This window comes from Panthera leo, chromosome D3 (assembly GCF_018350215.1).
Source record: "Panthera leo isolate Ple1 chromosome D3, P.leo_Ple1_pat1.1, whole genome shotgun sequence".
Lineage (NCBI taxonomy): Eukaryota > Metazoa > Chordata > Mammalia > Carnivora > Felidae > Panthera > Panthera leo.
In genome coordinates, this window is record NC_056690.1 from 18,857,958 (window position 1) to 18,883,930 (window position 25,973).

At 48.9% G+C, this 25,973-nt stretch overlaps 1 protein-coding gene across 9 annotated transcripts in view; it reads left to right on the plus strand.

Annotated features, from left to right (window-relative positions):
- Positions 1 to 25,973, plus strand: part of CABIN1 (calcineurin binding protein 1) — a 152,439-nt gene that overhangs the window by 41,599 nt on the left and 84,867 nt on the right. For all 9 annotated transcript variants that reach the window (XM_042911372.1, XM_042911373.1, XM_042911370.1 and 6 more), the window contains exons 17-24: positions 699 to 941; positions 2,249 to 2,405; positions 6,788 to 6,903; positions 12,331 to 12,492; positions 13,259 to 13,465; positions 13,686 to 13,831; positions 17,134 to 17,395; positions 23,682 to 23,942. In XM_042911372.1, coding sequence (XP_042767306.1) covers positions 699 to 941; positions 2,249 to 2,405; positions 6,788 to 6,903; positions 12,331 to 12,492; positions 13,259 to 13,465; positions 13,686 to 13,831; positions 17,134 to 17,395; positions 23,682 to 23,942 — 1,554 coding nt within the window. The remainder of the gene's footprint in view (positions 1 to 698; positions 942 to 2,248; positions 2,406 to 6,787; positions 6,904 to 12,330; positions 12,493 to 13,258; positions 13,466 to 13,685; positions 13,832 to 17,133; positions 17,396 to 23,681; positions 23,943 to 25,973) is intronic.

Genomic DNA, 25,973 nt, shown 5'->3' on the forward strand with positions numbered 1-25,973 from the left:
GTTATGTTCTAGAGCAAAAGGAAAGGGAGCTTCACAAAAGATGATGGCTCCCAAAGAGGGGATTTTAAAATAGTGTGGTGTTCTGAGAGTTCCATGTGCCAGGACACGGTGCTGAGTGTGCTAGGTACAACAGCTCATTTCATGCTCCCACTCACCTTCTTCCACGAGGGTACCTGTTGGGGGGGGAGATGGGGACTCTTAGAATGATGACCTCAGTGCTGCCTGGCTAGTTGCCTCTGCTGTGACCTTGGCTCAGGTCCTCTTCCGCAGAGAGAGTCCCTCCCCGACAGTCTGCTGAGACCCCTCCCCTGCTGAGACCCCTGAGCGCCGTGGCACTGGATGAGCGCATGACTGGGTGGCCTGGGGCACAGTGGCTTGGGGTGAGAGCTGACAGAGGTGGTGGAGTCACTCAGTCTCACCTAGGCAGTTTGCCCACTCTGGCCTCCGTGTCCCAGCTTCATAAATGAGGCAACTGAGGTGCAGAGGTCAAGCACCTTTCTGAAAGCCCGCTGGCTGGCACACGCCATGCCGTGATTGCACGTAGATCGCCATGTGACCTCACAGATGCCTCAAGGCCCGTGGAAGGCCTCCGCTTCCCCTTTTTTTGTACTGCCCCTCAGTCCTGAGGACCAGGCGTGGAGAGCGCCATCACAGTCCTCTCACGGCACGCCCTCCTCCTCGCCCCTCCCTGTGCTCAGGACTCCTTGCTCCGGTTGAAGGACCACCGGCAGTGTTTTGAGTGCTCCGATGTGGCTCTGCACGAGGCCGTCCAGCAGATGGTGAATGCGAGTGAGTCCTCAGCCAAGGAGGAGTGGGTAGCCACGGTGACCCAGCTACTGCTGGGCATCGAGCAGGCACTCTCAGCTGACAGCAGTGGCAGCATCCTGAAGGAATCATCGTCCTCCACTGGCCTCACCCGGCTCACCAACAACCTCATCCAGGTAATCTCCCACTCCTTCGTGCGCTGCCCTGCACCAGCAGGTGTGGTTCTCGGAATTCCCCCTTCGTAGCTCACTGGCTTTCACTGCAAGCTAGGGACCCCAGAGGGGCGCCTTGGCTACTCTGGCTGCAGGAAGCGGGCACCTCAGGTAGTGGGTGGCTGTGCACTGGCCGCACACCTTCCTGGGACTGCTCGGGTCTGGGGGTTGCAGCTTGCTGAGCACTTGGCATCACAGGGTTCTTCCAGACCACCCATCCCTGAGTGACAGAAGCGGGCTCAGAGCAGGAGGCCCTGACCTGTGTGTGGTCAGCAGGAGGTAGAGCTGGGGCTGGAACCCAGGCCCTCTGTCTCCCTGCCGGGGCTCTCCACCACCCCACGTTGTCCTGGCTCTCCTAGCCAAGGGGTGGTCCCAGTACTCCGCATCGTCCAGGTGGGCTTCGTAGCAGGAAACTTTCCTGAAGCCACCCTTGGCTCTTTCCGGACAACAGCTCTTCAGGCCATCAGCGCAGGTCTTGCCAAATCCATGTCCGTAACGTCCCCATCCTTTGTTTCTCCTCTGCATCTGTAGCGCTCTGCCTTAACCCAGGCAGAGTCTCTTATTTGAACTATGGGAGCGTGCTCCCCGCCCCTCTACACTCCTGGTGCAGCCACCACCCTGCCACAGAGGCACCTTTCTGACATGGAAATACCAGTGTGCTCCTCCCTCCCTCCAACCCTTCATGTTCCCCCTGGTTGCCCATCACCCAAGGTGTCTGAACCTGCCTGGCTTCCTCTCCACTCATCTACTTCCTTGTCTGTCTCTGGGCCTCTGCCTGCATGCCTGTCCTGTACCCCTAGTTCCTGCCCTCTTCAGTATTGGTTCCACCACAACCACTCACCTGGAAACATCAAGGTTCTCCTCTGTCTGTCCCTACCCTTCCTCTGCGACCCCACTGTGGCCCTCATTTGCTTTAATTACAGCGACTATACTGATTCTTAACTCTGGAGTGGCTTGTCTGTGGTTCTCTTCCCCCCAGGCTGTCACCTCCCCCGTGCCCTGCTCACCTCTGTAACCCTCACATCTGGCATGGGTCCTGGCACACAATAGGTGCAGAGGGCCTCAGGAACTGCATGTGGCATAGGGAGGACTGCCGGAGCGGGCTCCTCTGATGCCTGGGCTTACCACTGTTGTTGGGCACCCTGGGACTCTGATGACTGGAGTGCTGGAGTGCTTTCTAGTCATGTCCCCGCCTCTGCCCTGAGGGGTCACCCCAGAGGGTTGGAGGGAGAGCTGGCCCTACTGTGACACCCCTGTTCTCCCTCTCCCAGGTCATTGACTGCAGCATGGCCGTCCAAGAGGAGCCCAAGGAGCCCCATGTCTCCTCAGTGCTGCCCTGGATCATCCTGCATCGAATCATCTGGCAGGAAGAGGACACCTTCCACTCCCTGTGTCACCAGCAACAGCTTCAGAACCCAACGGATGAAGGTGGCAGGAAATGGTTCTGGGTGGAGGTGGGCCCTGACAGTCCTATCCAGATGCTGTGAGTGGGCTTGGGGCTCAGTCAGTAGGATTTTGTGTGGGGCCTGGACAGAAGCAGAGGCTTCTTCGGGGAGCTCATTGCACAGTGGGGTCGAGAGGCAGTGGGTGTGTGGTGGTATTTCATGTCTGGTGCAGGTGGTAATAGAGTGACAGCGTGGGGAGTGCTTACAAGGAGCACGGACACTGCTCCAGGCAGTCTCAAACTTGCTAATTCCTTTAATCCCCAAAATAGCCCTATGAGATGGGTAGCCATGCACTAGCCTTTGCACTTAACCACCACGCCCCCTGGCCCCTGCTGGCGTGAGCCAGTCAGGGCAGCAATGTGCACAGCTGGAGGGTAGTATGGAGTGAGCACAGGTCCAAATCCCAACTATCACATCTTGGCTGCGTGACCTTGGTCAAGTCATACAACCTCTCAGCCTCTATTCCCCACATATATGCTGGGAATAATGGTACCTATCTCAGAGGGTTGTTCTGAGGACAAAATGAAATAATAAAGCTACCATTTGCCAAATCAGTGTCTGGCACATGAGGGTGACAAATGAGTAATTGTGAATGAGAAGCTGGAGAGAGAGCCCAGGACTCTTTATGGAGATGGCACTTGAGCCAGGTCAATGCAGTGGTAGGAAATGTGGTGAATCGAAGAAATAACCATAACAGCTAAATGACCTTTTAAACAAAGATACCCCATCATTCTTTTAAAAAAATTTTTTTTAATGTTTATTATTTATTTTTGAGAGAGAGACAGAGACAGAGACAGAGACAGTGACAGTGCAAGCAGGGGCAGGGCAGAGAGAGAGGGAGACATAGAATCAGAATCTGAAGTAGGCTCCAGGTTCTGAGCTGTCAGCACAGAGCCTGACACGGGGCTTGAACTCATGGACTGTGAGATCATGACCTGAGCTGAAGACGGACACTCAACCGACTGAGCCACCCGGGAGCCCTGTTCTCCCATTTTGCTCAATCACTGTACATGGACTCCTGCAGGAAGCCTGTGACCTTGGGTGGGGTGCATCTCTGCAGCTGTAGCAGACCCTGAAGGAGCTGGCGGTTGGGGGTTGTCTGCTGACTGCACTCCTCTTGCTGGGCAGCCAGGCGTACCTTAAAGGGGATCTCCGAGAGAGAACCAAGTCCAGGCTCTCTGGCAAGGATTGTGTGCAGCACTAGCCCTATGATCTCCCTTCTTCTGTCTCTGTAGACATAGGTTACGGACAAGTGAATTGAGAGCAACACCTGCTTTAAAATTATGGTTTTAAGGAAAGGGCAAATTGAGCTTATATTTGGGAGAGTGCCCCAGAAAATTCATTGGTGATATATTAGAGCTACTTATGTAGTGTGGAGGAAGTGCCCTAACCATGAGCAGGGTAGAAAGAAATGACATGGCCACTGTGCTGACATAGCGTAGCCTGTCCCCCACCCTGTGTGGGGGACAAAAAAAGAAACACACGAACTCAGTCAGGAAGAAAACTTACATTGAGGAACAAAGGCAGGGACCCTGTAACAATTTGCACAAGAAATAATTTATTAAAAAATCTGAGCTCGTAAGCAGAATGAAACAAAAAGGAAAATTGCAAAACTAAGGGAAAACATTATAAACCAAGTCTCACTGTTACAACTAACAAACCAGACAGCAAGGAGCAGAATGAGCATGGCTAGAACGGAAACCAATGGATGCAGGTCAGAGCTAACAGCATTAACGAGAAGAGGATGGATATGGGAAACAGGTTGTCCAGTGTGAGGATAGGTAGTGCTCCTAAAGGAAAGACCCCAGCAGTGAAATAGGATAAGCGGTCAACCCACTGTCAAATATGGGAACATTTCTCTGTAAAAAAAAATTGAGCTTGCAGATTCATTGTTCAGCATGTACCGTGAAAAATTGGTAACGCCACAAGATACATCCTACTTGAAGAATAAAGATTTTTTAGGGGTACCTAGGTGGCTCCGTCGGTTGAGTGTCCAACTCTTGATTTCTGCTGAGGTCATGATCCCAGGGTCATGGGATTGAGTCCCACACTGGGCTCCATGCTGGGCACGGAGCCTGCTTAAGATTCTCTTTCTCCCTCTGCTCCACCCCTGCTCCTGTGCAAGCACATGCTCGCTCACTTGCTCTTTCTCTCAAAAATAAATAAATAAATAAATAAATAAATAAATAAATATAAATAAATAAGTATTTTTTAGATTTCTAAATTGAAAAAATGATTTATCTTCACAGGTAAAACATGAGACTCATTTCAGATTTCTCCCTAGCTGCCTTCAGAGCAGTTGAGGTGATGTCTAAAAGTCTACATGGTTGTCAAGGAACGATGGTATGATCTAGGACATCTAGCCAGGTTGTTTGTAATTAATAGTAGGAACAGACATTTATAAATCAGGATTCCAGCTCCTGTGGGTGCTTTTAAAGATGTCACTGGAGGATGAAGTCAGTAAACCAACATGAGTCAGAATGAAATTCGTCAGGAGTGGAAAAGCCACAGGCAAGGATTTGAGATGAGCACCAAATCCATTTAAACTTGGAATTGAGAGAAAGCAGTTATGCTAATTATGGTTGCAGAACAGAGTGTCAATGTTGCAAACCTGAAGTGCTACAAATAATATGCACAACAAAATTGGGAGATGAGGAGAAAGGAGGAAGTGTTACAAGGCTATCTCCCATCTTGTATAATAGAATCACTTGATGCTGTTGAAAATGGAAGCTAAAAGATCCATAAAAAATTAGCATAGTTTAGTTTCCTCATGATTTTCTGAGTTATGTTTTTTATTAAAAAAAATTTTTTTAAGTCTATTTATTTATTTTAAGAGAGAAAGAGAAAGTGGGGGAGGGGCAGAGAATGGGAGATAGAATCCCAAGCAGCCTCCGCATGGAGCCTGATATGGGACTTGAACTCACCAACCAGCATGAGATCATGACTTGAGCAGAAACCAAGAGTTGAATGTTTAACTGACTGAGCCACCCAGGCGCCTCTATTTTTAAAAATTATTTATTTATATATTTATTTTAAAGAGCACACAAGCTGGGGAGAGGAGCAGGGGGCAAAGGGGTGGTGCGGAGAGCAGGGTGGGGCAGGGTGGGGGAGAATATCTTAAGCAGGCTCCACGCTGAGCCTGACACAGGGCTCCATCTCATGACCATGGGATCATGACCCCAGCTGAAATCAAGAGTTGGACACTCAACTGACTGAGCCACTCAGGTGCCCCTTTTTATTTTTAAATCCATGCCTTTCATACCTTTTTGACAGGGACTGGCCAATAGTAAAAAGTATGACATAAATTTCATGAAAGAATTCTTATTCTACTGGGCGTGAGATGCACTGGTATTTTCTGTTTTGTGTTCTATCCTTAATCCTCTTTAAAAATGCTAGTTACAAGCCCACTAGTGGGTTATAGTCCAGAGTTTCAGAAGCACTGAAGGATCTTTAAGGAGCTAGTAATCATTCTAGTGGTGAACCTACACTTAACTGAAAGGTAGTCATTCTTTTTTGCATCTGTAATATTCCAAAAGACCTTAGAATAAGAATCTTGAAGTTAAGAAATGGTATATATAGTATGCGTTTCATTATTTTTATTTTTTTTAAATTTTTTTTACTGTTTACTTTTTATTTTTGAGACAGAGACAGAACATGAACAGGGAGGGGCAGAGAGAGAGAGGAGACACAGAATCTGAAACGGGCTCCAGGCTCTGAGCTGTCAGAACAGAGCCCGATGTAAGGCACGAACCCACGAACTGTGAGATCATGACCTGAGCCAAAGTTGGACGCTTAACCGACTGAGCCACCCAGGCGCCCCGGGTTTCATTATTAAAAGTTACTTCTCTCTCTCTTTCAAAATGTTTCCTATATGCCCAGAAAGCTGCTTCCAGGGATGTTCACTGAACATCAGCATGTTTATTTGGAGGTGGATAAGGCATTCCTTATGTCTTCTTGTATGATTTGGATTTCTTTTTAAGTGTATTTATTTATTCTGAGAGAGAGAGAGTATGTGAGCAGGTCAGGGGCAGAGAGAGAGAGGGAGATAGAGAATCCCAAGGTGGAGCCCCACACGAGGCTCTATCTCATGAACCGAGATCATGATCTCAGCTGAAGTCAAGAGTGGGATGCTTGACTGACTGAGCCACTCAGGTGCTCCTGAATTGATTTTTGAAAAGTATGTATTGCTTTTGTAAAGCCAATCAAGTCATTAACTTACTTAAGAGGACAAAAAGATAAAAAATGAAAGAAAGAAAAATCTGTGGCCACTTTGGTAAAGACAGAAAAGCCCACAAAGGAGAGACTGAGCTTTGCAAGTCCCACAAGTGTCCCCACGCTAATTCTGTCGGTCTGGTCTTTCCCTAGTGATGGCTGAGACGCCCATGCTCCCATCCTCCCTCATGCTGCTCAACACTGCCCACGAGTATTTGGGGAGAAGGTCCTGGTGCTGCAATTCCGATGGGGCTCTGCTGCGATTCTATGTAAGCGTTGCCCTCTTGGCCAGGGCTGGTGGGGCGGGAGGGATGGTTTGGTGTCCTGAGGCTTGCTTGGCCTCCCCCTGTACTGGGGCCCACTGCTCTTCTTTGATTCATATGTGACTACTCAGAGTTGCCAGAAAGTCTGAACTTGGTTCCCTTATGCACCTGAGGTTCACGGCTTCTGGACCTGGCCTTGACCTACAAGTGGATTTAGAACCACTAATCGTGACTGCGTCTGTTTTGTGTGTGTCAGGCATAGGGCCAGGCCCTTCATAGTAATTTAGAGGCAATAACTGCATTCACCACCACCTTCCAATGAATCCTGTTTGCCCAGCACCACTCACGAAAGGTAGTAGTTGCTGAATCAATAGCTATTTAGTAAATAAGTATTTAGTGAGTACAGATAGCTGTCTCTTACTAGCAGCTGTGATTGACTGGGCTTACTGGGGATAAGCAGCATGATTCCTGTCCCCAAACCTCACTGCTGAGTGTGAGGCCAAGCAGCGCAGACAGGTTACAGAGCATGAGAGGGGCACCTAACCCAGCCTGCAGTGTCTGTTTAAAAAAAAATTTTTTTCTTTAGTGTCTTTATTTTTGAGAGAGAGAGAGCACAAGCTGGGGAGGGGCAGAGAGAGAGAGTGAGGCACGGAATCTGAAGCAGGCTCCAGGCTCTGAGCTGTCAGTGCAGAGTCCGACACGAGGCTCTAACTCACGAACCGCGAGATCATGACCTGAGCCGAAGTCGGACGCTTAACCAACTGAGTCAGCCAGGCTCCCAGCAGTGTCTATTAATAAATGTTTTAGTGGAACATAGCCACAACCATTCATTTACATGTTAACTATGGCTGCTTTGGCAATACAGGGGCAGGGATGAGGAGCTCTGATAGAGTCCGTGTGGTATGTGAAACCTAAAATATTTACTACATAGCCCTTCAGGAGAAGGTTTGCTGACCTCTGCCGTATACCTTTTCAGTGAGCATATCCTCTCTACAAGTGCAGCTCCTGCCTCCCCAGTCCTGGTGTTCCTCCTCTGTCCTGTGCTTTCCCCATGGCTCATACCATCTTCTAGCATGCCATATAATTTATTTATCTGTTATGTTTATTGTGCGTCTCTTCTCCATTAAAATGTAACTTCCCTGAAGGTAGGGATTTTTGTTACTTTTGTTCACTGCTGGATCCCAGTACCTTAGCACACAGCATATGTAGCCCATAGTAGGTTTTTAATAAGTAATGGATTGAATGAATGAACGAGACTGAGAATACGTATAGAGCTAATGTGTGTGTAGGGCTTGACAGTTTGCAGACCACTTGTACTGAGGAGGTGGAGACTTGGCAGGAGCCCCAGCTGTAGATGCCTGAGTGTCTGCTCTACCCTGTGAGTTCTGAGGGCCTCCCGGGTGCTCACCCTGGTCAGCGCCACGCTTCAGGACCATTTTTGGAAGAATTGTGCCAAGCTTAGACTGTATTGCTGCTCAGGAATTGGCAACTTCCTTTTTCTGCCTTCCCTCTCCCAATGAGAGAGTGTGGGGTCACTGTTCCACTTCCACAGGGTCACCTCTACAAAGCAGTTTCCCTTACGCTGCTTGGGGGAGAGTCAAGAATGAGTCAGCCCCTTTGCAAGCTGGTACCCGGCAGAAGTGGTGCTGAGGTGCCTCCTGGGTAGGCAGCAGGGGCGATGATGGGATGACCATACTCTGGGTTTTCCTTAGTCTACATCTTTTTTGGCAGAGTATGAATTCTAGCTGCCAGGATCTGCTAAGTGAATCTGAGGGAGTGGACGTGATAGGAGTACCGCCATGTTTCATTTCATAGCTCCTGATTTTCCTACCCGAGGCCTAGCCTTTACTTTCTTCCAGCTCCTGCAGCAACTTCACTTTTGTGGACTCGGCCTCTGCTTATTGAGTGCTCTCTCTCTCTGCTCAGGTCCTGACCATCTCATGCCCTCTGTTTGTCATACTCTGCCCCGGGGTCTACATGTCTGGCTTGCCCTTTCCTTCCTGCCATGTTGGTCTCAGCTCAGAGGACACCTTCTAAAAGAAGTCTTCCCTGGTCCTGCCACTCTGTCCTCATGACTGCTGAGCAGCCCTGCTATTTGTTTCTGTGTCACGTGCCTCTCTGCTAGCTGGTGTGTTCCTGAGATCAGAGACCTTTTTAGTCTTGCTGCCTGAAGCATCTCTAGGGCCCTGAGCAGTGGCTGACATAGATTACTGTCCAGTTGATGTTTCTTGAATAAATAAATGAACAAACATAAAGTTATTCATTCACTGATCTACAAATGGTTGCTGAGCATTCACCATTCTGGGTGCTGTGGCGGTTACGAAGGTGAATACTTTATTGCTGGCTCTTCCCATTGCCCCAGGTTAGTGGTCTTCAGATAAAGGATTGTGTCTTGGGAGTGCTTTGTGACTGACATGGGGAGATCTTTTGTGTGGATTTTTTCTTCTTGGATAGAGTGGAAGTATTCTCTGAGGGAGAAATCCTCTTGGATCTCATCTTTTCTTGAGTTAGTATTTCTTTTCATATGTTATATTCAGGTTGCTGAATTCTTAACCATTCATCCACACTCAACTCAAATGGCCCCTTTTCTATAGAGCCTTTACTAACTTCCAGACTGTCCCTGTTACACTGTGTCCTGGTACTACCACCCAGATTGTGTACACATTAACCATCTGCTGTATTTGCTTCAATCCTGTCTTCTAATAGAAATAAAAAGTTACAGGAAGGATAGTATACTCTTCCTTACCGTCCTTCCCTCACCCCCATAAACCATAAAGGAAAGGACTAATAAATCTGACATTAAAATTTTAAAATTCTGTAAAACAAACACTATACACAAAGTTCCACATAAAATAGCATAGTGATAGAACTACACACACACACACAGACACACACGTGCGTGTGAAACTGGTGAAACATACATATCAGACAAAAGACTGGAATTCAGGGTATTTAAAAAACTCCACGAATCCATAGAAAAAGAAAAAAGTCCAAGAGAAAAATGAGGAAATTATATGAACAGATCACTAGAGAGGAAACCTTAAAGGCCAGTAAACATGAAAAGACACTCAACCTCACTAACAACCATAAATTCTTTATTAAAAAGGAATTAAAAGCAATGGAATACCATTTTGTCCTTTCAGACAGTCATCAACATTTGTCTGTGATACCTAGGGCTGATGGGGCTGTGTAGGAATTTCCATCCTGCCATCAGAAGTATAAAATTAGTGGGGCGCTTGGGTGGTTCAGTTGGTTCAGTGTCAGACTTCGGCTCAGGTCATGGTCTTGCAGTTTATGAGTTCGGGCCCAGCATCAGGCTCTGTGCTGACGTCTCAGAGCCTGGAGCCTGCTTCAGATTCTGTGTCTCCCTCTCTCTCTGCCCCTCTCCTGCTCACACTTTGTCTCTCTCTGTCAAAAAAATAAACATAAAAAAAAAATTTTTTTTAAGTATAGAATTAATTAGTTCAACTATTTTGGCAAACAATTTGAAAATACAGTTTTTAAAGTTGCAAATGTGCAAACCCTGTGACCTGGTAATTCCTTTTATAGGAATCCACACTAAAGAAAAAGAAACTTTCACATGCATATAAAGAATAGCATGTTGGTGGATGTTAACCATAATGCTGTTTATAACACATATACAAAAAAGGATAAACACCCTTAATGCTATCATTAGAAAAGGTAAAAAAAAAAATATATGGTAACAAATATTTACAGACAAAGTGATGTAATGTCTAAGATTTGTTTCCAAATGATGTGGGGTGGGTTGGGGACAGTTGGGTGAGGGACTGGCTGTGCACAGACTTAGTAATCAGTGCTTATTAGTAATCAGTGCTTAGTAATCAGACTTATTAATCAGTGCTCCATATGTGGGCTCACTATACTATCATTTCTAGTTTAATATATGTTTGGAATTTTCCATACTAAAAAGCTTGAAATTTTGATATCCCCGTACGATAAGATTCATTTCAGTTCACTGAGCTATATTCACATTGATACAAATAAGTCCGGTCCATTCATTCATTTTAATTAGTTTAACTGCTTAGAGCAGTGCAAATGAATGAACCAGATTTATTTGTATCAATGTGAATATAGCTCAGTGAGATGAATAAGAGCAACGTGCAAAGGGTTATGTATTAGATGATATTTTATATGTAAAGTTTAAAAACCCATGCAACTATATAGTGTATAGCACAATATAAAAATACGGAAATAAACATACATACATCTGTATCATTTCTTTGGATTTACTTTGTGCTTTTTCTCACTTATTGCGGTGAAAGCTTATTTCAGTGTTCACTCTTTTTTTTTTTCACATCTTGCTGTCATTAAGGTATTAATGTTTCTAAATTAAGTGCAGAAGCATTGGGAAAAGCCATGGGGTTAACATCAGGTATAAGGTCATTCAGTGACATCTTCCTAGCATTAAGATGTGTTTACAAACTTACATATAAAAGCTTATGTGAAAAGACATTTGGTGAATTGTTTGAATGACCCGGTGGATAAAGTGCCCTTCAAGTAACTTCTTCCTTTTATATAAGATATAAGATATAAGTTTATGTGTGAAGCCTATGGGAAAAGCCATGTGCTTATCAACCTGAAACTACGCTGTGTTTAGATGGCCACTCAGTGGCAGTGTTCACTCTTTTTTGTACAAGTGCTGAAGGTTATAAGTTTTCCCCAAGTACATTTTTAGCTGCATGCCATATTTTGACCTGTGGTATTTGCTACCTTTATGTACTGATTTCTCATTTTACTGACTTATGTTCTGAGGATGTGGTGTGTATTATATTTTGTCTTTAGTATTTGTTGAGATGTGCTTTTTGTCTAGTTTTGGAAAACTCATGGATGCTTGAAAAGAATGTGTATCCGGTAACAGTTGGGCATAACAATAGCCATTGAATCTAATCTTCATAGATGCATCACTTGTTGACTGTGTTGTTTACATCCTCTGGAATCCTTATTGATGTTTTGTCTGAGAGAGACTCCCTCAGTCCTAATGGGATTTACCATTTGCATTATAACCACCTGTTTAATTTACTGCCCCTCCATCTGAGCTTCTTAAAAGCGGAGACTGTGTCACATCGTGCCTAACATAACGAGGTGCTTGGTAAATATTTGGGGAGCAAATGAATGGCCAAATAAGTGGGTAGAGAACTTACCAGAGGGCATATAATATCTCCTAGCAGCTGGTAGATACTGACTGGATGTGCTAGAAGGAAGGCAGTTTGGCAAGCACGCCCTTCTGGTCACTTGTCAGATCTGGGCCCAGAATGGCTCCTGTGGGGGTAACAGGCCCTTTTAGGAAACAGGCCCAAGAGACACGGCCTCCTCAGGTTAACAGACTTGATAGAATGGTGGTCTCCCTGGGGTCCCACTGTGCCAGGGAAGCTATGGGCCTTCTCCTCAGGCGTCTCTTCCTGCCTACCACAGGTACGCGTTCTCCAGAAGGAACTTGCTGCATCCGCCTCTGAAGACACGCACCCCTACAAGGAGGAGCTGGAGACCGCCTTGGAACAGTGCTTCTACTGCCTGTACAGCTTCCCTAGCAAGAAGAGCAAGGCCAGGTACCTGGAGGAGCACTCAGCCCAGCAGGTGAGGGTGTCCCCGCCCCTGCCCAGGGGAGTGGGGCTCAGAGAAGCAGGGGCGTGAGCACTCCTGGAGGACATCAGACACATACCTCTTGTGGTTAGTTGCACCAGGAGAATGAGAGCATGGTCAGATGTAGTCTGATCATAGGAAAAGGGTTTTCCTTGCAAAAACTAGCTTCGTAAATGTTGACCAATCATTCAAAAGTGCAGCATGGCAATTTTCAAAGGATTTCCTTTTCCAGTCGGATAATATGAATAATTCCTTAGAGGTTTTCATTTGTTTTTTTGTTGTTTGGGTTTCAAGCACTCATGGCTTGTCAGTACTGTCATTTATTCTTACCAATTCCATTCCCTGAATGTAAGCTCCTTGGGCAGGGCCCCCACTGTGGTCCCATGTAGAATGCAGACCCACCCTGGTCCAGAGCAAGCAGTGGGGCAGCTGAGGCTCAAGGAGAGGGTCAGTGGCCTGGCCACAGTGCCCACTCGTGATTGAACCTACCCTCTGGCTCAGCCATGTGGACTCAACAGAGTGTGGCCCTCAGTTTCCAACATTTGTCTTTGTAAAGGCTGGGCTTATGCCAGTTCATTTTTCTGCTCTTCAGACATTTGGGTTTGGGAATTAGAGTGAGTATGCAGATTTTTAAAAGTATATGGGACTTTTTCTACACTCTAACATATTGTAACCTTGTCTGTATTATTTCCATGGAAGAACCTTTCCCTTTCTGCTTTACCCTGACTGTACTATGATCTGCTTTCTGTCTTTTCTCAAGGTGGACCTTATATGGGAGGACGCTCTGTTTATGTTTGAGTATTTTAAGCCCAAGACCCTTCCTGAATTTGACAGCTACAAGACCAGCACTGTGTCTGCTGACTTGGCCAACCTTCTGAAGAGGATCGCCACCATTGTGCCCCGCACAGAAAGGCCGGCCCTGAACCTGGACAAAGTCTCTGCCTACATTGAGGGCACCTCGGCCGAGGTAGGAACTGAGCATGGTGGAGCTGTGTCCCATCATTTTTCCCTCCGGCACTGCTGCTTCTGCACCTTGTCTGCTTTCCTTGCTCTATACCAGAAGTCAGGTCCATGAGAAGCCTAGTGTCTGTCCTGTGCTAATGTGAATGGTCCTGGGTTTGCAGCGTTACTGGTCACATCTGAGACCCTGACTCCATCTCCCCTTATCCTGCTCCCTCACCTGTCAGGTGCCCTGCCTTCCAGAAGGGGCCGACCCCTCCCCTCCGGTGGTGAATGAGCTCTACTACCTCCTGGCTGATTACCATTTCAAAAACAAGGAGCAGTCTAAGGCTATCAAGTTCTACATGCATGACATCTGCATCTGCCCCAACAGGTCAGTGACCTGGGCATAAGGCCAAGCAGGGAGGGTTGGGGTGACCCCAGCTCAGCAAACCCTTTCCTGGGCCAGGTTGGGGTTTCTCTGCCATAGCAAAGAGATCAGGGGAAAAGGAATGAGAAAGTATGGTTAGCACTCTGCAGTTATTAGGAAAGGCAAGAGACAGGTTCTTCATAAAAAGAGGAGCAGTGGAGAAGTCTTCCTTCCAGAAGATACCTGGGATGAGCACTGGCCTCAGAGAAGGTATGAAGTTTCCATCTGGATCCAGGCCAGCAGGGCAATGGGGTGCCATCTGGTTCCATCCTCCTGGTTCAGTGCTGCCTCCTTTCCTGGCTTCTGGCCCTGGGAAATGGGCTGATGTGTACTGTGTGTCTTTAGCTAATGGTTGTTTCCTTATTTGGGGGAAAGGGGAAGGTAATAGAAATACTTAAGCTAGGAGTTCTCTTTCCTTGCTCTGATGCAAGTGTTGTCAGTAGCAATTGTCATGACAGTAAAAGTAGGAGAGCCTATTGTATGTGAGGCTCATGCTTTCTTCCCGCTGAGCCCGGGTGGCTTTTTCTTAAATTGTAATGGTTGGCCTGTTCATCCTGAAAGGGCTCTGCTAAGCTCATAAAGTCTGATTCATTTGATTGAGAGGGAACATTTTCTCATGGCCTCCACACCTAGGAGGTAAGCCTTGGGTCGAGGTAAGCTTTGTATCTGAAGGTCCAGAGTAGTATCTGTAGGTAAAGTATTCAGGGGCCAGGCCGCAGAGGCTGCCCATCCTCAGGGGAAAACGCAGAGCTCCATCTTGTCAGGACCCACCTGGCCTGGGGGAGAGGGGCTGGGATCTAAGTAGAGAAACCAGTTTACACAACTTCTGTAGCTTGTGGGAGAGGTTCTCCCAGCCCCCTTGTTGCTCAGCGTATGTTTTCCTTCAGGCAGGGAGCCATGTATTGGTGGCCCTGGATGTCCTCTCTGGGGTCACTGTGGACCAGTTTGGTAGGGGAGATGAGATCCACGCTCAGGCTGGCTGAGTGCTCCTGTTCTAGGCAGTGAGGAGTCACCTCCTTTGCCCTGCTGCCTCCATGTCTGAAAAGTGAGGGTGATAAGACCAGCCTGCCCGTGGAGAGGTGAGAGCCTGGCGTGACACCTCGCACCCAGCAGCCCTTTGGGTTACAAGACAAGGTTCGTGACAGCTCATTTGGGCCTCCTTCCAACTTGTACGTGCACCGGTTCAGAGGGAGTCAATCTGTCAGGCTTGGCCTGCTGGCAGCCGTGCCGTAGAGGTGGGGTGCCCTGTGAGGACTGGCCCCAGGGCCAGGAGGAACTTGGTGGCCTAGTCCTGACCCTCCTTCATTCTGGCCCTCATGAGCAGGTGTCAGGGAAGACTTGGGCTCAGTCTCATCTTCTGTGCTGGCTAAGATGGAAGTTTGGATGCTGGCCTTTTCTTTACACTTTCAGAGCCTGCTAGACACAGGTGAAGCCCATGGCAGACAGCTGGGTGTGTGGTGGTGTGTCCCGGCCACAGTGTTTGTTGGTGGTCCCTGCAGGAAGAGCAAGTCTGCGAGAATGCTGGCGACAGCTTTTCTTGACCCGTCCACCGCTCCATCTGCTCTTGCTCAGCTGGGATTGGGCCACCTTGGCCAGGGGTTTCATAGAGTGGCATTCTCTGGGGCAAGATGGGAATAGGTCCCAATACAGCTCATCCCTCTGCCAAACAACTCTGAGCCCAGTGCTGGGAGCAGGCCTGCCCTACGTGAGTACCAGCCCAGCGCACAGGCTCTGGATGCTTCTTCCTCCTGAGTTCGTGGCATCGCTGGCCCTTGGGCTCCCTACTGTCCTTGTGGGTCAGCACTCCGCGAGTGTGGGTTGTGCGCTGCTCTGCTAGAATCAAGAACCCGTGTCAGGACTTGGTTTTTGGTGACACACAGAGAAGCATTTTGAGTTTTTGTGATGAGGTGTCTGTGTTCTTGGTCACTTCTATTTGTGGTTAGTGGTTTCCATTTTGGTACTTATGCAGGTATATGGGCACACACCGTGATTTGGTCCCTTCCCTCAAGGCAAGGGCAAAGGGGGTTGCCGAAGGCATTCTGGGAGGAATTAAGAGGGGAAACCCTCAGTGTGGAAGGAGCTGGCCCTGGTGGTACGTCCCTGACAGGGTTCCCCACCGTCTGGAGGGGAGCTTGACACCTACCCCTATGCTTCCGCCCCCAGGGTGACCTGAGCAGAGCCCCAGATCCCAGGCCCTGAGGAGGAAAGGGTACACTCAGGGCCTCCACACAGGGGCTGAAGCCTTCATTTTTGCTATCCCCCATCATCACTTAAGCCTTCAGGCCTCTTTACTGCTCCTTTGCTCATACTTTTTCATCTTTGGGTGCCTGGAGTACGGCAGAAGCACGTGTGAGCTTCACAAGTCTGCTCTGCCCTTACCACACCTGTCAAAAATAGTCCAGAAAGCTAGTTGGCCAGTTTTAAAGTTAGTACAGCAGTAGGTCAAGAATTGTCAGCATGTGGAAGGTAGCATCTGTTATGTGATTGCTGTCTATTCTGTTGTCTGTACTTGCACTCAGGAAATTCCACTCTCCCAAGTGCCCAGAAATTGTCTTGGCCTTCGTCATCATCACAGCCTTTTACATTTTCCCCACCACTTTCTTTCAGGTGATCTCAGAACTGTAGGCTCTCAGCCATCGTGGTCCCCTTGCTCTCCATATTGCTTCTGGGAACTGAGGTGGACAGGGCAGGATGTGGTCAAGGTCCCAGAGGGAGAACCATGTAGAAGCTACATGGCAGTGTTTTCAGGGTCTTGGCTGCCCCGTGCTTTTGGTCAGTGAGTGTGTTGATGGCAGGTGCTACCAGTGCGGGGTTAGGTGAGGTGGCAGCTGGATGAGAGCCTCCCTGTCACCTTGGATGGGCCATGCCTTGTAAAGCACCCCTTTTCCTTTCCATCAGAGACATTCTTTGGGTAACCCCTCCAAGCAGGGAAGCAAAGGGGAGCAGAGTCCAAGAGCTCACCATGTTAGCATAATTTGGGCTCGAGTCCATGGGGATTCTCTTAGAGCACTTACTGAGTACCTGCGAGATGCTGAATGACCTAAAATACATGTCTTGTGGTGTCCCAGCAGCTCAGCTTTCTTGATATGGGTTTTCTTAGCCACATTTCATAGCTCAGAAACATGGAGTCCATGAGTGGTGGAGCTGGGCTCTGGGTCATGGCCTGGGACCACTCCCCTGGGGCCTGGGTGCCTTGCCCAGGCTACCATGTCTGCAGTGCTGTAAGGGCAGCTGTGTGTTCACTGGTGCTTTTGTCATGACTGCAGGTTTGATTCCTGGGCAGGCATGGCCCTGGCCCGGGCCAGTCGCATTCAGGACAAACTGAACTCCAATGAGCTGAAGAGTGATGGTCCCATCTGGAAGCACGCCACACCTGTCCTGAACTGTTTCCGGCGGGCCCTGGAGATCGACAGCTCCAACCTGTCCCTGTGGATCGAGTATGGCACCATGTCCTATGCCTTGCACTCCTTTGCCTCGCGCCAGCTGAAGCAGTGGAGAGCTGAGCTGCCCCCTGAGCTCGTACAGCAGGTGAGGAGGGGCTCTGCAGAAGGGCTGCCATCCCACCCAAGTGCCCTCAGGTGGCCAAGTTCTGTCCTATCTGTTTTTTGCACTTGTCCTCACAACCAGGCTGGGAGCTCATGGATGATTCTTCTCGTGAAACTGAAGCCATACTGTGGTCAGTGACAGCTTAGTCCCTGGTCTTTAGACACCCAGTCTGGCATTGGTGAATTCAAGGCCAGGTTCTTATCATCTGGCTGGTCAGCCATCAGTTTTCCAGCAGTTGAGAGGCAGGGAAGGGGTGTTGGCCACCAGAAGTAGCTGTCTATTTCTGGTCCCCTTCATGTTTTATTTTACTTTATTTTATTTATCTTTTTAAGTAGGCTTCATGCCCAGTGTGGAGCCCCGTGTGGGGCCCTGAGATCAAGACCTGAGCTGAGTTCGAGTCAGACCTTAACTGACTGAGCTACCAACGCGCCCCTTCCTTGTTCCCTTCAAAGGAACTTCTTGGGAATTTTGAAGTCCATCTTGGTAGGGGACTCCCCTAGTGCAGGTTGCTGGGTGTCTGGCCTGTGGGCCTTGGCTCCTTGAGTTGGAAATGAAGGAACCACATGACATTTTTGAGGCTGGTGTGGCAGTAAGATGACAATCCAGAAGGGTTTCCTAGGAGAGCAGAGTGCAGAAGGGGCCTGTTTCTTCTAGTGATCAAATGTGGTCAAAACCCAAATGAGATGATGACCTTCTTCATGTTGCCATTGGGTTGTTGAGGGAACCCAGTGAGAGAAGGTTTTCAGCTGAGGCTTTCAGCTACAGCTGTGCCACTGCTGTCCTCTGAAAGCCCCTGTGTCCTCGAGAGTGGACCTCTGTTGTCATACCCAGCCCCCCATTCCGACACCTGCCACTCTTCAGCGGCAGGCTCCCAGAATGCTTGGCCTCACAGTGACCCTGGCCTCCTAGCATTGTGCTAAGTAGGGGAAGTCCTAGCCTTGTACTGCAAAGAGGTAGCAGCTCTTTGTTGCTTTTACTGATTTTATTTGAAAGTGAGGTGTCCTTGGTGTTAAAAATTCAGTTGGTATGGAAAAGCATAAATGAAGGGCGCCTGGGTGGCTCAATTGGTTGAGCATCCGACTTCAGCTAAGGTCATGATCTCACAGTTTGTGAGTTCAAGCCCTGCATTGGGCTGTCTGCTGTCAGCTCAGAGCCTGCTTCGGATCCTCTGTCCCCCTCTCTGTCCCTCCCCTGGTTATTCTCTCTCTCCCTCTCTCTCTCAAAATAAATAAGTAAACTTAAAAAGCATAAATGAGAATGTAATAATGACATAAATGTCACCCCTTTTGTATGTGGGTGACATCCCTACCCAACAGCACAGAGAAGAAGGGGAGGGGCTGCTGTCAGCACTAGCAAAGGGTCACAATGTGAATCCACTTACGGTGGGGCTCAGTTACCCTGGTAAAGGTGTGATTGGGACTTTATCTTAGTAATTAAATAATAATGAAAATAACTCCTAAGTCTTATGTTACTAGGGCTTTGGTGATCACAAGGATGTATTAATTCTTCAAACGAACCAAGAATGATTGAGTTTGGTTGGTTTGAGGGGAGCTTAATTTTCTAATAGTTTATGATAGCACGCTATGACGCTCCTTCACCTTGGCAGCCTAAATTTCGACAGCTACTTTTGCAGAAATATTCGAGAGCTATTTGCCTCTTCCAGGATTCTCTGACATCTTTGTGCCTTAGAAGCGTGTGTTGCGGTCTCTTCCTTGACCAGCAGTCCTCCCTTTGGGCAGTTGTCACCCATGTTAATTGTGCCTGGTGCTCATGTGCAAAGGCTTTGCCCACATTGCTTCCATCAGCTTCATGAAATCCCGCATCTTTTGCAAAGTCCCACCTCTTTTGCAAAATTTGCAGTTTAACTTTGCAATAGGTATGCATTATACCATCAGCAAGAGACAGACTACAAAACTAATGAAGTGAGCTGGCAGGGATGGACCTTAGTGAAAATGCTGGGTGGATGTGCTATAAGAGCACAGGCTCATCTGAATGTTCCCCTGCTGTGATGACTGTTGTCACCCTGTGTCGACAGCCATGGGGGCCTCGGATTTCTCACACAAAGTCTTGCTGGACATCGGTGTGCTGTGCGATACACTTTGGGAAAGCCTTAAAAAGGCTACCCTTCTGTTTCCACACATTTCCCAGTCTCTGCACAGCACCCACACTTGACGAGGGTAAGCTGGAAGCACCATCTGGGGCTACTGTTTAGGAATGCCAGTGACCTCACCTTCTTCCCATGAGCTCTGGGTGTCACTGCCCCCTGAGCCCAGGACAGTTGTCTCAGGGTTCCAGACTCTGGGCACCTTGGCCCTAAGGTTTTTCCCTCTCTTTCTCTGCTCAAGTAGGTCAGCAAGGACAGTAGCTTCCACACCTGACTGGGCATCAGAACCTCTTTCAGGGGGGTTGGAGGGGGTGGGGAGCTGTTAAAAGGCTGCATCAGGGACTCATAGTCAAAAGCTGCACTTTAACAGGGTCCCTGGGTGGTTTACATGCAGCATCCAGGGGGTAGGCCTGGCACCAGTGGCAGAGGACACAGGTGGAGGGAAGGGCAGCGTGGCCATGAGGGACCCTGCTAACCAGCTGACCAGAGACAGGTGTCGGGTTCTGTGACTGGGCCAAACCCTGGAAGAAAACGGGGGAGAGAAGAGCAGCATGACCCTTGTTTAACACTTATAGAAACCCCTCGTCAATTATACGAAGAAACACCTTCTTTAAAACAATTGGCAACAGTAAAGACAAAGCTAAAACCTTTCTGTCCCACCCCCTCATTTCACTCCTGCTTCAGAGCAACCTACAGTTTATCTTTCCAGACTTAAAAAAAAAAAACAAAAAACGGTTATTTATGTATACATGTACTCCTAGAAAGAATGCCATGATTTATCTGTTCTTTTCCTCTAGCCTAAATGCTGTCATGCTGTGTATGGCATCGAGCTTCCTTTTCACTCAGCACCATGTTGAGCTCTTCCCATGCCATGCAGCCCTATTTCTTGGTGACTGCCCTGCGCAAGGGCCCCTCCCTCCCTTCTGTTATTACTGCAGTGGCCACAGGGCTGAGCAGGCTGGGAATGGATCCTGGCAGTACGAGGAGCACCGACTATTATCCTCTACTGGGACTCACTGGGGTGGGTGGAGCACGGACCTTGGGATTCTGTCTCTAATCCTCCATCAGTGATGCCAGTGGGATTTAGCAGAATAGAGGTTTTCCAGGAAGTAAATATGAGGAGAAGTCAGAATTCCTTTTCTGCCATTGGCACTTGAGGGTTTCATTTGTAGAACTCCCCTAGAGGAGGGAACTTGTGGCTCCCCTAGGAAGGGGCAGGAAGGGCAGAGTGGGCGACAGACAGGAGACACAGGTTGACTCCCTGCACACCTCTTCCCTTTGCTTGTTCTTTCTCCTGCATAGCTCACAGCCTCTGTGGTTGAACTCCATTCGGATCCAGTCGAAGCCATTGGCCCAGGTATCACAGGGCCTGAAACTGGGCTGCCAGGCCATCTTCCCAGAATGTAAGGTGGTGGCAGGAGAGATGGAAATCCACTAGGCATGCAGGTGTCTCAGCAGGCAGGGAAGGAAGGGGGTTTTGCATTGTTGTCCGGGGTGAACACTGCCTCGCAGCGCTGTCCTATGCCTCCTGTTTTTTTTTCCATCGCTGGCAAGGCAGTTTCCTACTATGAAATATGTCATGGGGACACAGCCCCTTCCTTGGTTGCTAGAGCTATCTTTGGGTTTCTTGTGTCTGATCAGATGAGCTGTAGGGCACGTGTTAATAGCTATATAAGCTGCTGTGTACTTCAGCTTCTGCCTGCAAACTTGCCAAAGGTGTCTGTTTTAGGAAAACCAATGCTTTCCTTTATTGTCCATTCTCAGGCAAGGGCAGAGGCTTTGGAGCCAGAACCTTCTGTGTGTCCTGAGGGAGGAACTTGATGTTTCTGCTGTGGTTTTGGTTGTAATTGGGCTGACCATTCCTCGTGTATGGCAGTATTGTATGAACTGATATCTCCTTAGTCCCTCTTATGGGCTGGCCCTGGGCCAGGGACCCTGGCCATGGGGTGAATGAGGTGCCACAGCAGAGGGTGCACCTCTCGCTCTTGGATGGAGAGGAGGTGTGAGGGTGTCTGGCAGAGCTCTGGAACATGCTGGATCCTCAGTGGCCATCCCTCCTGTTCTGTCTGAAGTGTTCTGACTGGCACAGCTACAAAAGACAGGAACTCTGGTAGCATGTGCTTTATGTGGGGCAGGGAGGGTGTTGGCCTCTTGGTGGGGATCTATGTGGTGCTAGGTGTCAGTTTAGATGGGGCTCTTCACAGTTGCCCTTCCTGTCTCAGTAGGTGGCTGTATGACCTTCAGTGGCAGAGCTGGGTGGGCAGAAGGCTAGTGACTTGGTTAAAGCCACGTAGTTACAGAGCAGTCATAACAAGACTCCACTGAAGTGTTTGCCTTATGCTTAGATCTGCTACGGAATCTAATTTTGGAGGGGTATGATGGAGCCACTTGGCTTGTGCTGTGTTCTGGTCCTACACTGTGGTTCTTTCTATCATATCTCATTCATTGATGGTCTCTTTTCTTTTTCATTTTATTTACTTATTTTTAGAGAGAAAGAGTGCTAGCATGGGAGAGGGGCAGAGGGAGAGAGAGAGAGAGAGAGAGAGAGAGAGAGAGAGAGAGAGAGAATCTTAAGCAGACTCCATGCTCAGTGTGGAGCCCTATGCGGGGCTTGATCTCATGACCTGGGATCATGGCCTGAGCCGAAATCAAGAGTCAGATGCTCAACTGACTGAGCCACCCAGGTGCCCCCCCGTTGATGGTCTCATGATTCTTAGGTGGTAATTTTCTTTCTTTTTTTTTTTTTTTTTTTTTAAGCTTATTTATTTATTTTGAGAGAGACAGAGCAAGCTGGGAAAGGGCAGAGAGAGAGAGAGAGAGAGGAGGAGAAAAGAGTCCCAAGCAGGCTCCACGCTGTCAACACAAAGCCTTATATGGGGCTCAAACTCATGAACTGTGAGATCGTGACCTGAGCCAAAACCAAGAGTTGAACACTTAACCAACTGAGGCACCCAGGCATCCCTAGGTGGTAACTTTCTTTCCCAGGAAGTGTTTTGCAGAGCACTGGGGTAGCACCAGGCTGCTTTGTGTTGGCCCCAGGGCTATTGCTGCAGTGGGGCATGGATACTGCTCTCACAGGCTGCAGGCAGCACCCTTGCCAGAGCTTGGTGCCTGCAGCCTCTCCCTTCCTCTGGTCCCCGAGATGAGACTAGAAGAGGTCGCAGCCTCCCTGCCTCTGAGCGAGAGCCATGTTGATGAGGGCCCAGAGAGCTGCGGTGCTGGGAACAGCTGCCCCTGTGGCCCCACACAGTCAGGGTTTCTTCCAGCTCCTAGCCCAGGAGTTCTGGGATGAAGGGATGCACGTACTTGATGGCTGACATCTCACGTCAGTGACACCTAGGTGCTGGCCCATAGCCCTCATACAGGGACTAGAAAAAATTGGAAAGCATCTTAGAGGTTGATCTTCTGTCCTAGCTGTTTCCACCTTTTGGTGTGTGAGAGGGTGGCTGGAGGCACAGCTCCAAGGCAGTGGGTCTTGGGTGGGGCTTAGGAATCTACCCTTTTGTAAGGTCCTTCTGGAAGGGTGCAGAGGACAGGGTGGGAAGTCCCATGGTACCCCAGGGGTGCACATCCTCTTCGGTGCTGTGTTGCTAGGTGTTGGGGGTGTTCACCGTGTCTAGCTCTGCTTGCCCACCCTAGTGAGCAGGTGAGAAAAGTGCTCACTGCGTGTAGGTGAGGGGGCTCATCTCAGAACATTGGCACTGGCTCTCGGTGTTCTCGGCTGCTGTTTGCCTGGCTTTCCTGGCAGCCCCAGCCCGATGCTGTCTCCCAGGCCCTCACTGCAACCACAGTGAGGGTTGTAGTTGGGACCTTTAGAAGGGGGTCAGTAGGTACTTCATAATCTCCTAAACTGTGTCCTTCAGGGTGGGCTGGGGGGAAATAAAAGAAAGGACACTGGAGTTGACATGAAGTGACCTGGTTTCAGTCCAGCTCTGTGCCTTACTTGATGTGTACTTCGGTGTGGTGGGGGGGGGGGGTGTCCCTAGGCCTCTCCACACTGTCCTCAGCTATGAAATGGTGATAACACTTCTGTGTCTCAGGGTCGTTGACAGGATGATAAATTTCGCAAGGAAGGCAGCAGGGCTTCCCTATGGGATAAGGCATGATCTTGTGCAGGTTCAGACCATGGGCTAAGCCCAGCCTCGTCTCGTGGTCTCATTCCAGATGGAGGGCCGGCGCGACAGCATGCTGGAGACAGCCAGGCACTGTTTCACGTCGGCGGCCCGCTGTGAGGGCGACGGTGATGAGGAAGAGTGGCTCATCCACTACATGCTGGGCAAGGTCGCCGAGAAGCAGCAGCAGCCTCCCGCTGTTTACCTGCTGCACTACAGACAGGCTGGCCACTACTTGCACGAAGAGGCTGCCCGCTACCCCAAGAAGATCCACTACCACAACCCACCTGAGTTGGCCATGGAGGCCCTGGAGGTGACACTGTGCTGGCCGAGGGCAGGGAAGCAGGGCAGGGGTGGGCCAGTCTCTCTGTCTCCCTGGGGATGGGGCATGAGGTCCCAGTGACTCCCATGCAACCCGCTGGAAACTTCTCTGTGTTCAGCAGCTTTGTGTGCGATTAAATTAAAGCGGCCTTTCCTCTCTCTTTTAAGGAGTGCTTACTATCCTTTCTGGGAGAGGAGTGTCTTATTTGTATCTCCCAGAAGAAAGTCATCTTTCTTCCTTAGCACATGTAGGTTCCAAGAACCTGACTCAGTGATGACATCATTGCAGCACAGCATCTCCCAGTGCCCAGGGCATCCACACTGCCGGGTGGCAGGAGAAGGCTAGGTGCCCTTGTCCCTGGCGAGGCCATAGGGTATGCCCAGAGCACCCAGCTTGGCAGGACAGGGCCAAGGGAGTAGCCTGTTTTCTTGACCCCAGACTTGGGTCTTGTGCTGCTCCTCAAGAGAAGAGCAGTTGTTTACAGCTCAGATTTGCTTTTACGATATCTGGAACACACAACTCCACACTCTCCCCGATGCTCAGTGCAGTCCTGTGAGGCAGGCTGGGAGGCTGCAGCCAGCACATTTTGTAGGGAGGAAACTAAGCACACGGGTGAGGATCCAGATATACTTGGCCCGGCCCAGGACTTGCTGCTTCCTGAGCACTTTAGCTTTGCCCTTTCTGAGGCTGCGTGCCCAGTGCCTGCCAGTCCCGTGTGCCCAGCAAGCTTCTTGGAGTTTGGGGTAGAATCTGCTTGTTTATTATGCCTTGTCTGCCTTTATATACTTTTTTTCTGATTGTAAAATTAACACACATTCATGGTTAAAATATATATAAGAATCAAACGTTCAGAAGTGTTTAAAAAAATTTTTTTTTAACATTTATTTTTTTAGAGAGAGAGAGAGAGAGAGCTGGGGAGGGGCAGAGAGAGAGAGAGAGACAGAAAATCCAAAGCAGGTTCCACGCCATCAACACAAAGCCCAACATAGGGCTCAAGCTCATGAACCATGATCATGAGATTATGACCTTAGCCGAAGTTGGACACTCAACCAACTGAGCCACCCAGGTGCCTGTCAAACATTCAAGAGTGTTTAAAATAAAAAGCTAAAGTCCCCAGTGATCCTATCCTCTTAACCCAATAATCCCTATTAACAGTCTGGGCATGTATTTATCTTTCTAGATTTTTCCCCTATTGACGTATAGATACGTAGTAACATTTTCATACCATTTTGCAACTGGCATTTTTTTTTAAGTTTATTTATTTATTTTGAGAGAGAGAGAGAGCAGGAGAGTGAGAGTGCATAGGGGAGGGGCAGAGAGAGAGAGGGGGAGAGAGAGAATCCCGAGCAGGCCCTGCACTGTCAGTGTGGAGCCCAGTGCAGGGTGCACTTCTCTTCCACTTCTTCCTCAGCAGGGTACAGGCAGGGCCTGCTCTTGCATGCATATCAGGGAGCACTTACGGGGGATTTTCAAGGGTCATTTAGTGTTGCATCCACAGTGTCCTGTGGCCCTGAAAGGTTATACTGATCAATTAGCATGTCTGTTTTCCCTCAACCATGTTAGTATTCTCTTTCCAATATTTGCTTGTGTGAACAAGCAGAAAAGTCTCATTTTTAAAAATTTGCCTTTGAAAAATGATGCCTGCTGAGTGGTTGACAGCAGCTTTTCAGGGACCATCTTCATAGGGTTCATGATAAAGTGTAGTTCACTTTCGTACTGAGCACGTCTTCAGCAGCTTCCTGGTTGCCGTCATTCCCAGCCCCAAGCCTCACGTCCTTCCCACTACAGCTCTTTCATACTTTCCACTCGGGCTGAGAAGGCTGAGACCTAGAGGACTAGTGTGACTTGCCCTAAGTTATTCAGCAGCAGAAGAGAAGGGCGGTTGGGGCCAGATCCCCTGCACCCAGGGCCCTCGTGCAGCACCCAACCCGTGTGAGGGAGGTAGCTCAGCCCTCAGGAAAACGACAACTGTGTTTTTCTTCCACGGTGTTTCTTTGACTTTTGGCTTCTGCTGCTGCCTGA